Source organism: Gopherus evgoodei, chromosome 6, assembly GCF_007399415.2.
Source record: "Gopherus evgoodei ecotype Sinaloan lineage chromosome 6, rGopEvg1_v1.p, whole genome shotgun sequence".
Taxonomy (NCBI): Eukaryota; Metazoa; Chordata; order Testudines; family Testudinidae; genus Gopherus; species Gopherus evgoodei.
Genome location: NC_044327.1, coordinates 41,169,578 through 41,181,817, shown reverse-complemented (window position 1 = coordinate 41,181,817; position 12,240 = coordinate 41,169,578). Strand labels below are relative to the sequence as shown.

Below are 12,240 nucleotides of genomic sequence, written 5' to 3'. Positions count from 1 at the left end.
TTTGAGTTAAATACGCTTTTCACTTGTAATTGTGTCCTCAGGAAGATTTAGGCTTACATAATATTAAAGCCATTTTGGTTGTATACAATTACAGATGAAAATTGGTCAGTCACTAGCTCATTATGAGATAAAGAGATTATCTGGTAAAATCTTATTCTAGCAAGCCATGTTCTTACTGGCGCTTTCCATCAAAAATTCAATTCAGGTTTTATTTTTATTAAAAATTCAAGCACTGGAAGTCAATATTTTTGACATTGTGCTGGCCTTTATTCATCTACATTTGATCTAAAGACAATAGTATTACCCTCCAGCAGACCAGAATTCAAAAATTATGCTTGGAAAGATCCAAATGTGGATGACGATCTGATTGAACTCATAACATTCAGTGACCTTTATCATACATTAATGGGAGTACCTAACAGCCCAAATCAGGCTCTGTTTTGCAAGGTGCTGGGAAAATGCACAATTAAAATCCCTTCTCCTGACAAAGGGATCTAGACAATGAGAATAATAAAATGTTATTCAGCATGGGGGAAATGTAAGCTAATATATCTGAGGTAATGTAACTTGAAATTCAGAGAGGTAATAAGGAGAATCTCCGGGTAGTAATGGCTAAGGGTGACAGTGATCAAATTAATGGTAAATCTTTTAGCCCATTCTGATAAGGCATTGTCACGGAACAGTATTGTTTCCTTTCCCTATGACTACAGTGTGATTATGCTTGGAATATTCATTTTGTTGGTTACTAGTTGGGCTATTCTCAGACCTTGGTCTGTTCTCAGTCTGCTCCTGTCTTATTTCCAAGAAGACCATATATTGTTGGTGACTAGGTTGAAAGACTCTGAGTATTTGCCTTCTATCCTCTTTGGGCTCATTCTCTTAGTTATCATAATTTTCCATCTTCTTTCTTTTCAAAACTAATCATATCTAAAGTTCTAACGTGTGATGTGTCTGATTGTTCTTTTCATGGTTTGTTCTTGACACAAGACTGTGTATCTACTTGTATATGGATTAAAGGTTTTAAGGACATTTTCATTTTTTTGCAAAATAAAGAATTCAGAATGTCCTACTTAGCCATATTATGTAAGGCTGCTAGCTTCCTCTGAGAATGTCTCTAAAAACTTTCAATCCTCTGGTCCCTCTGCTGGATCCCTTGTTCATCAGAGGTTCTGCTGTGTTCTATGGCAGCAGTCCAACCTTTTTGGCTGGCGGGCGCCAGCCGAAGATCCACTGCGGCAGTGGAGCACCCACCGAAATGCCGCCGAATTTTGGTGGCATTTGGGGGGGGGATGCCTCTTGATGACGATGCCTGTTGCCGACAAGTGACGTCATTGAGAGAGGTCACTCCCGAAATTTGGGAGTGACGCCTCTCGATGACGTCACTTGTCAGTGACAGGCATCGTCATCAAGAGGCACCCCCCCCAAAATGCTGCTGCGGCATTTCGACGGGTGCTCTCCCGGGGCCCAGGATGCGGGCGCATTAAGATCCCCCTGCGGGCGCCATGGCACCCGCGGGCACCCCGTTGGGGACCCCTGTTCTATGGTAATGGTCTCTGATGATATTACTGCTATCCTTTCGCTTTCAGTTAATCCTGAGAAGCTATTAGTATGCTTCCATTAGGAGAGGTAGCTTTTCTAAAATTGTGCATTGGGAATGCTGTCAGCTGGCTGTCCTAGCAATCCTAATGGCAGTGCAAAGTTCCCTATGGATAAGGAGCGAAGTTTTGATCTTGAGCTTTCCAGGGTAGCAGAGGCTGTAAGCACTGTAAAGGCAGCAACCTCACCATCTATAGGAAGCTTCTTTCTGGCACTTGGTCTTGTGGCATCCTGTGTGAAGAAGTAAGGCTTGTAGGACTCCTAGAAGACTTCAGTGTTTATTATTATTAATTTGTATGAACATAGTGCTTTGGAGCTCTAGCAATGTCAGTAGCTCATTTTGGGAGGATGGCTTGAGAAATGGATGGGACATTAGGGGGCCTTTTCAGTCAGGGTCCTTGGAAGGAAATGTGTTGGCTGTCATGAGATGGGACGGGCTGAATTCTGTTGCTCACCATTGTGGGTCCATGGAGGTTTGAGTCCCATAGTTCATTTTGCAATTCAGGGAGATCACAGTAGGAAGAAAATCTTGTTTGCATAGTAGGAAAGCAGTCTTACTCCAGCGCCTTAACCACAAATCTGTCAATATGCTTTTACAATGTCACACCCCAGTGTTCATTGCACAGAACAAGAGTTTACCTGGCCTTTTAAACAGACAAAAAATAGTGACTATCAGGGACTGTGTTAGGCATAGGCCAGTTCAGCATTAGCATAGCCATTGCCTATGGCATCCTCTCAAGGGGTTCTGGAGTAGCTCTGGGTTTTTGGTGCTGAGTTTCTGTGAATCTGATTCCTCATTCCAAGAGGGTCACAGCTTTTTAGCTATATGCAGTTGGGTCTTCTGGTATCTATCTTGCTCCAGACCTCTTTCTGTGTGAGTTGCTGCAGCCAGTGTCTAGGATCTCTAATGCATTTGGGAACTAAACACACAAACAGAAATGGTTGACCTCCTTTTAGGAGAGGAAATTGTATTGACAAAAGACCAAATTTTGGGGAGTAATAGTGGAGAGGATCTGATCCTGTGTTTGTCTAATATGCAGTGTATTCAAGGCAAATCCTGCTCAGCATTATAAACTATCTGGAATGTTTATGAATCAGCTGCATAACATCATTAGTGAATATGTCAGTCAGTAATATTTTGGAAACATTTGTTTTATCCAAAACAAATATTGATGTGCATAACTACAGTGGCAATCATAAGGCAGGATAAATATTTTGGCAGGATAGCAGTAATGTCCTCAGGCTATAAACAATCTTATATTGTCCCTAATCCTTAGATAATGCCCAAAGCCTTGATTATTTTTTGCTTACTCAATCGCTATTTCTCTTCTTCCTTCCTTTCATTATCCTGCATTCTGTCTTTTTTCTCTGACTTTTACAGGCAGATACTCAAGTTATGACTTGCAGTGTAGGAAATGTCAAAACAATTAACAGGCAGATCCCATTTGTAGCCTTTTTTGCCCTTAGACCATAACTCAAATTAGATATTGTCTCTCAAAGTCTTAAATGGACTCTGTAGAATAAGACTGGTATATGTTAAAATGTTCTTATCTAGATTTATCTTGATCTGCATTTAGAAAGGGGTTTGAAGTTAGTAAAACTATATGCAGTCTGTGAAAGATGAGTAAAACATTACAATTCACCAGATTTGTTCATTGCACTCTTTTCTTAATGCAGCTCTAAAGTCCTCTCCTTCCAAGAGACGATGCAGTTCCATTGCAGCCCTAAAGGCAACATCACAAGAAATTGTGTCTGCTGTTAGCCAAGAATGGAAGGATGAAAAGCATGACATGCTTACTGAAGGACAAAGCTTTTCCAGCCTTGATGAAGAAGGTAGTATTTTGGAATGGCTAATCTGGGTATCTGTGTCACAGTTGTTCAAAATAGAGAACTTAGATATGCTAAATATCTTGGCTAGCTGCATAAGCATGTTCTTTGGCTTTAAAGAGGTTAATGGGTGTGGAAGAGTGCCAATTCAGGACCAATTTCTTAAACAGTGCAGTTACAGCCCAAGGCTGAGGTTTTTCTACCTCTAAGGCAAACCAAACCAACCAGACAAAGAGGACTTGGTTTCACCCCACTGGCTAACCAAAAGTCACAAGCAATTCCCTTAGATACTCCAGTTTCCCAGCATCACCACCAGTGCCACTCGTCCTGGGGATGAATGGTTATGAAACCAACACTTCAATAAAAGAAACCGGTTCTCTCGATTCCAAAGAATCAACCCCAGACCCAGGTCAATATACACATCAGATCTTACCCACAATCATGCTGTTGCCAATTCTTTTAGAATCTAAAATCTAAAGGTTTATTCATAAAGGGAAAAAGATAGAGATGAGAGCATAGAATTGGTTAAATGGAATCAATTACATGCAGTAATGGCAAAGTTTTTAGTTAAGGCTTATAGCAGTGATGGAATAAACTGCAGGTTCCAAATCAAGTCTATGGAGAACATCCCCCGCTGGGATGGATCATCAATCCTTTGTGCAGAGCTTCGGTGTTGTAGCAAAGTTCCTCCAGAGGTAGAGCAGGACTGAAGACCAGATGGAGATGAGGCACTCAGCCTTATATAGGCTTTTCCAGATGTAAAAACCTCTTTGGTCCTTACTGTGGAAATTACAGCAAAATGGTAGTCTGGAGTCACATGGGCAAGTCCCTGCATACTTTGCTGAGTTACAAGGCGTATCTGCCTTATCTCAGTGGGCTCAGTTTTATAGCTGATGGTCCTTAATAGGCCATCAAGCAGGCTAGGCAGAGCTAACACCAACTTGTCTGGGATGTTTCCCAGAAGCACAGCACAGATTTGAAAGACAGACAGTATAGAGCCAATCCTTATAACTTCAACTACAAATGATACATACATATAGACAGCATAATCATAACCAGCAACCCATAACCTGGTCTTAGACACCTTTTATTACCCCCTTTACATAAGATTTGGTGCCACTACAGGACCTTGGTTGCAACCATGTTCTTTACGGTCCCAGATTACGTCAATAATGTCACAGGAAGTTTGCCTGCATCACTGATTAGACCTCATTAACTATTAATGTCATCAGTTAAATGTGTTAGATTGCTTCTGGAAAATTAGTATTGTTATAGTGTGTGCATGAGTGTTATTTCGATACTGATAGACTATAACATCATATGCCTGGAGGAATTCTACGCTGCTGTGCACATGCAGAATCCATGTCCCCTGCAGGTGACCCCCTCCCCCGCCCCTTGCAGAAAATAGATTCTGCTGGGGAGATGCTGCAATTACACCTTTCGCGTACCAGGGGCTGTTGTGGCACTAGAAGAGAGGGCAGCCAGCTGGGGACAGGGCGAAGGAGGAGCACATGATATGGGGGGGAGGGGTGAACAAAAAGGGGTATATAGACTGGGTTCAGAAGGGCTGAGGGACAGACAGGGGTGTGGGCACAGGAGTTAGTGGAGGGACAGCACTGAGCCAGGACTGAATGGGAATGGGGGTGCAGGGACACATGGGGGCAGGGGCAGATGTGTCTAACTGAATGGGAGAGGCTGGGAGTCAGCCAGGATCTTCATGGGGGAGGCTCCCAACTCACTAACAATCCCTCCCCCCACCAAAAAAACCTGTTCCATACTTCTCACACCCAACAACCTTCCAGGTTCACTCCCAGGTTCCTTCCCAGCAATTACTTCACTCTCCCTCAGCTCCTCCATTACCCCTGACTCCTCCAAGCCTTTGCACTGCTTCTGAGGGGTGCAGGAAATATATTTCTGTATTGGAGTTTAAATGAATTATTACTTAAAGTTGTGTATTAATGTGCCTAGTAAGGAAACTATTTATCAAAAAACATCTCCTGAATCTTTTTTGTTTGTACCGTTAAACATACTTGCTGACAGGTATTTTGAAATAAATTACCAAAATAATTGAAACTGTTGTGATTGTTATTTTAACGAATAAAATATTGTGCACATAATTTTAAATTATTTGGGTGCAGAATTTCCCCAGGAGTAACAATAACTTCCCTGGTAGTTGTATTAGTTTTAAAAATGAATATACAGTAAAACCTATGTATTTTCTCCTATGCAGTATTAGGCTCACGGCACCATCCAGATTTAGTGCCAAGCACTACATCTCTATTTGAAGCAGCTTCTTTAGCAACCACTATTTCTTCTTCTTCTTTGTATGTAGATGAACAATATCAACATGATGGAACTCTGCTTTATTCCAGCAGGTAATGGTTTGTTTAATTTAAGTTATTGAAAATGTGTCACAGATATCATATCATCATGTAGGAAAATTATCTTAACCCTGGGGGAGATTTTACACGTTCTTGCTTGGAAAATAATCTACTTGCATGATTTATAATGGAAACATACTAGGATCATTAGTCTATTTTTTTGATGGAACCATTTTAGGCCAAAGTCTGCCTCCTTGTAAAAATGCCCTCCAAACAGGCATACGTGCTGCAAAGCAGTCTTAATGTATGCCCATGTTTAACTGAAGTGGTCCTCCGCTGAGTTCATACTGTGACACATGCAGGTATTTTGCATGTTGGAATAGCATGTCTGTTTTGTTGGATTACTGGGTTTGTGCACACAGACACACAGACCCAAAGACCTGAGCTGGATAATGCCTCAGTTCCCCTGCTTGTAGAAAGCACATGGAGCAGCACCTCTGGGGAAGTTTTGTACAGGTGTGAGAAATGGAGCAGAAAACTTCTGTCTTCAGCCTTTGTGTTTTTATGATATAATGGAGAGAATTTGGCCTTCATTTGAAGTTTTCATCTTCTTCCTTGTGTTAACCTCATCAAAAGGGGGGGGGGGGTTGCTCTGAGTCCTCTCCCTAAAAGGTGCTCTGTGCAGTGCTACAGTCTCTATCCCATCACATGCTAACGTGTCTTCCTGTGACATCTCACCACTTCTCCTTGCATTGGCTTCTCTATCCTCAGCACTTGGGGCACTGTGCATCATTTCTAGAATACTCCCTCATTTTCTTAATTCATCTGAGGACTCATAATGTCAGTTTATGTTGAGTTTTCATGATCAGCCACCAGCCTGACACCAACCCTCCTCCTGTTTCAACTGGGCTTCGAACTAGTTATGGTGGAGATTTGGGGTGGGGGGGTTGTTTTTGTTTTTAACTTTGCCATATACCATCATGAAATTCACATTGGTATATGACAAACGACCATAATAAATCTTATCAAATGTAAACATAATATATCTATGCTCTGCCTATAAAGAGGTTAGTGTTTATAACAGTATGATGTTTTATTAGGTTAAAATATATATTTTAAGAGTGCCTGCCTTTTTTCTACCAATAATACCTTTTAGGTTGTTAGATTTTAAACATTCTTTCAGATTTAATACATATTTACCCATTCATGCTCTTTCTTGACTACTTGTATTTCACTCGGCTTGGCAGTGAAAATAAATAACTTCACATTTGTTACTACAGTGAAGTGCTAATCTGTTTTGCTTTCTGGGTCCAATGCACTAGCACAACTATTACAGTGTTTGGGTTGTGATATTACAAGTGAATGAAAATAGTTTTTAGTTTGGAATGTTACATTTCTATTTATATCTAAATATTCACTGTAAACATATCTGTTCTTGGATTTTATAATGATTATTTTAATATTGAATCCTGAACAAACCCAACCATCTCTTTAAGCCTTTGTCCACATATGCCAAATGAACATATTCACAAACTTAATAGTAAGATGATACAAACAAATGTTGAGAACATTTTCAAGGCTGTTAATCGTGAAAATGTTTTCAATTAACATTCCACATATTGATATTTTATGTGGCTGAGAGCAGGAAAAAAAGATTTTTTTTTTAATTTAACACTATTTAATTTTAGGTTTTTAAGTTTTTATTGTGTTTAGTAGAAATGGTTGCTGTAGGAAATTAAGAAGCTCATACAGTCTTTGGTAATTCAACTGTTCGATCAGATTTTTGTCTATTAATTTGCATGGAGGTTGCATATATATATGTGTATACATATGTGTGTATATGTGTGTGTGTGTATATATTTTTTTTCCAGTGAGTCATATCAACACAGACTTGTCTTGCAGACCTAATTTAGTATGTAAAGTTAAGCAAACAATTTGCGTTTGCAGTACATTCTTAGGAAATACAAATTTGTGTGCATAAATTATTTGCATGGTCAGAAATTGCTTATGCCTAAAAATAGGTAGAAAGGGTGTAGAAAACTAGTGGGAGAGCAATTCCAATTTTCAGCTGAGGACACATTTGCTGTGTCACGTATAATCATTATTTTAAGGCCTTTATTCATGGGATGATGTATTCCATATTTAAACGTTACAGGAGGAATATTAAGGCACCTTTTTATGAATATTTCTTATAATATACAATGACTCTCTTTACAAATAAGTTTTTGATATCTGTTTTAATATCTGTTTTCCATATAATTTCTTTGTTACGTTATTGTGGTCAGCATAGGCTTGTTTGTGATTCTCTGAATGTCATACATGCTTACATAGAATGAAAAGGAATTAGCTCTTCATTTTGCTAGTATTTGGTGCTCTGCTTTCTTTCCTTCCTCACATATATGAAATGTTTGCAAGTCTCTTTTGTATATCTATAATGGGGGAGGGAAGCATTTTAATCACTTTTACCACATTTTTGCTTTATCAATCCCATAAATTAACTTACCACATAAACCATATTTACTACCATAAATAAATGCTCTGCAGGAGTAAACATTGCATAAGGCATTCAGAATTTAGTGCATCAACTGTCCATATGTACATTCGTACAAGGTTTTTTCTGCAGTCTTATAGCCGTATACTGCGTTGCATAGTCCTATGTAGAGGAGAGGGGAAATTGTCAGGGAAATAGTTTATTTGCCAAAGAAATGCAGTTTTGGCTGACCCAAAACGATTAGTGAATTAGATGTGAATTTGCCACATGGTTTGGAACAATATTAAGGGGTGGGGAGGCAGAGACAACTTCAACCCCTTTCACAAAATGGGGATGGGGAGCATGTGCTGCCTCCATCTCCCCTTCAGCCTTTAGCCCGGTGGTTAGGGCACCCATAAGGATGTGGGAGGACCCTCATTCAGTTCTCTTCTCTGCCTGATGTGGAGGAGGGAGTTGAACTTGGGTCACCCACTGTCAGGAGAGTGCTCTAGCCCCTGGGCTATGAGATATCCTGGGCAGGCCTCTCTCAATCTCTTGTTCCACTTGTATAAATAATTATTCATTGGGCCAGTAAGAGAATTAAAATGGCTCTGTCGACTAGTGGTCAGGCCATTGGCATGGGAGGTGGAAAACCCAGGCAATCCAGACCAGTGAGAGGTTGCGCCTGCCCTGCAATCTTGGGTGCCTCTCAATGCTTTGTTGTAGCTCCCAACCAGAGCCACTCACAAACAGCCTAACAGCATGCAGGTCACACCCTGAGTTTGTATGTATAGTGTGCAGCCCTGGTCCACCAACTCTGACCCCAGCAACCTGTCAGCAACACACCAGTCATACACTGGCTTCCAGCAGCTTTGTTTACTACCTTCAGGGTGACCCCAACAAACTCCCAGACCCAAATTTTCCCAAAAACATGTGTTCTGCGCTGTCCAACCATTTCCTGGATAATCTGGATATTAACAGTCCATTACTCCTGTAATGGGTCAGTATTCAACAGTTGGCTGTTTTAACTGGAGGTACCAAGCAGTTCAGTTTAAACACAACAGCAGATTAGTTTAGATTAAAAATAAAACAAATTTATTTAAGTATAAAGAGGGAGGTTTTAAATGAGTACAAGTACAAGATATTAAAATCAGAAATAGTTATCAGAATAATAAAGATGAAACGCTTCCCAGCTGCAAAAACTTAAGCTATATTTGATTAAAGGTAAAATCCTTAATACATGGTTCCAGCAACAGGACTGAGCAAATTCTCAGTTCAGACTTCCCTCAAAGTCAAAGGGCTAATTCCTTTGTTTGTGTAATAGAGAGAGAATCTGGGGTGTGTTTGCCCCTCACTTTTATAGTCCAGTCACCCTTTGAAATGCATTTTCCTGGGGATTATCGCTAGATAAAGTTCATTCCAGCTGTGAGGAAGGAGACCTGGAGACTTATGGTGAAGAGGGTTCACATTGTTGTTTGCTAAAATGCAGATTGATTGGTTCCTGCTTCCCTTTGCTGCCAAAGATGGCCACTTGACCGGCGATTGCCAATCAACTTTGATAACATCTGGCTAGAGATGTCAGCTTGTTGTTTGTCTTTCAGAAGTGGGTTTACTCCCCCCCCACCAGACTTATCTGGTAAACACAGTGTAGTCATTATTTCACGTTATTGATAACACTTAATTTGCATTTTGTTCATATGTCACAGAAGGATATTGATGACTGTTGTGGTGGTAGTTTTTTAAATGTTACCTCACAAGGTATATTTTGCACAAAGACCATTACAATAATATGTAGGGTGTGAATACACGGGTGCTTTTGGTCACATGAGAGGTGGCAGATCCAGGTTCCAGCCCTCCTGCCCCAGTGGCTAATTATTTATACAGATTTTAAAAGCTTCAACAGGAGAGAATGAGACACACCCATCCCCGACTACCCCAATGGCCAGTAGTTACAGCATTCCCCTGAGAGGTGAGGGACCCATGTTCAAATCCTTTCTATGCATCAGGCAGAAGAGGAAATAGAACTGGAGTGTGTCACATTCCGGGTGAGCACTATAACCGCTGGACTGAATGCTATAAGGGAGCTGCCTCTTCCTCTTCCTTTGGCTGTTTTGTGAATCTAGCCCAAGTTGAACAAAACATTCCATTTGACCAAAGCAAAATTTTTGTTGAAGTATTTTGGTTGAAATATTTTGGAATTTTCAGTTGCTAGCTTTTTCTTGAACATGAATAAAGAATAAATAGGTTTTTTGCCTGCTGGATATGTTTAGAACCTGCATCTAGGACACATTCACTAGCAGTTAGCTTTAGGTTGATGTGTGCAGACAAAACATTACCATGCTCACCTACTCAGAGAACCAGTTGGATTTGTTCGTTACTTCAAAACTTAGCTAAAACTTACAAAGAGAATGAGACTTAAATGTTTTCATTCCAAGACCATTTTTGGACACAACACTTAAGTAATTTCCCTGCAGTGTATTTTGTAAATGCTCAAAAGGCCATATGGAAGTTTGCTTGTGTTCTGAGTTTATCTTTAACAGCCAAAGCCACTACTTGCACTTTTAGTATCTCCTGCAGCTGAAACTTCCCCACAAAAGTGTAGTCTTCATTACTCTGCCCTCCCCACAACTTGGAACAGCCTGCAATAAGGTTGGGGAGATGTTAAATACAGTAATGAATAATTAAGGGATTTGAGTTAAGGCTGTCAATTAATTGCAGTTAACTCATGCGATTAACTCAAAAAATTAATTGTGATTAATCACAGTTTTACTCACACTATTAAACAATTTAAATGTATTAAATATTTTGGATGTTTTTCTACATTTTAAAATGTATTGATTTTAATTACAACACAGAATACAAAGTTGACAATGCTCACTTTACATTATTTTTATTACAAATATTTGCGCTGTAAAAATGGCAAACAAAAGAAATATTTTTCAGTTTGCCTCATACAAATAGTGTAGTGCAATCTTTTTATCGTGAAAGTGCAACTTACAAATGTAAATTTTTTTACATAACTGCACTCAAAAACAAAACAATGTGAAACTTTGGAGCCTACAAGTCCATTCAGTCCTAATTCTTATTCAGCCCATCGCTCAGACAAACAAGTTTGTTTAAATTTGCAGGCGATATTGCGCCCACTTCTTTACAATGTCACCTGAAAGTGAGAACAGGCGTTCGCATGGCACTCTTTTGTAGCCGGCATTGCAAGATATTTACGTACCAGATATGCTAAACAGTCATATGTCCCTTTATACTTTGACCACCATTCCAGAGGACATGCTTCCATGCCAATGATCCTTATTTAAAAAAAAATACATTAATTAAATTTGTGACTGAACTCCTTGGGGGAGAATTATATCTCTACTCTGTTTTACCCACATTCTGCCATATATTTCATGTTATAGCAGTCTCGGATGATGACCCAGCACATGTTGCTCATTTTAAGAACACTTCCACTGCAGATTTGACAAAACACAAAGAAGGTACCAATGTGAGATTTCTAAGGATAGCTACAGCACTCGACCCAAAGTTTTAGAATCTGACATTCCTTCCAAAATTTGAGAGGAACGAGGTGCAGAGCATGCTTTCAGACATCTTAAAAGAGCAACACTTGGATGTGGAAACTACAGAACCCAAACCACCAAAAAGTGAAATCAGCCTTTTCTGCTGGTAGCATCTGACTCAGCATGAAGGGACATATGAATCTTTAGTATATCTGCCATGTAAATATCTTGCAACGCCAACTACAACAGTGCTATGAGAATGCCTGTTTTCACTTTCAGGTGACACTGTAAACAAGAAGCAGGCAGCGTTATCTCCTGCAAATTTAAACAAATTTGTTTGTCTGAGTGATCGGCTGAACAAGTCGGACTGAGTGAACTCGTAGAATTATGTACAAAAAAACTGCATTCAAAAATAAAACAATGTAAAACTTTAGAGCCTGCGTTTGTAAGTTCAACTTTTATGATAGATTGCACTACTGTACTTGTATTAGGTGAATTGAAAAATACTGTTTTTTTG

General features: G+C 39.7%; 1 protein-coding gene across 2 annotated transcripts in view; it reads left to right on the top strand.

Moving 5' to 3' along the window:
• Positions 1–12,240, top strand: part of PIP5K1B (phosphatidylinositol-4-phosphate 5-kinase type 1 beta) — a 123,225-nt gene that overhangs the window by 72,057 nt on the left and 38,928 nt on the right. Inside the window, exons 11-13 of one of the 2 annotated variants that reach the window (XM_030568059.1) lie at positions 1,865–1,872; positions 3,274–3,429; positions 5,654–5,798. In XM_030568059.1, the coding sequence (XP_030423919.1) occupies positions 1,865–1,872; positions 3,274–3,429; positions 5,654–5,798 (309 nt within the window). Of the gene's footprint in view, positions 1–1,864; positions 1,873–3,273; positions 3,430–5,653; positions 5,799–12,240 lie in introns of those variants that run through there. The other variant, XM_030568058.1, reaches the window with a different exon arrangement.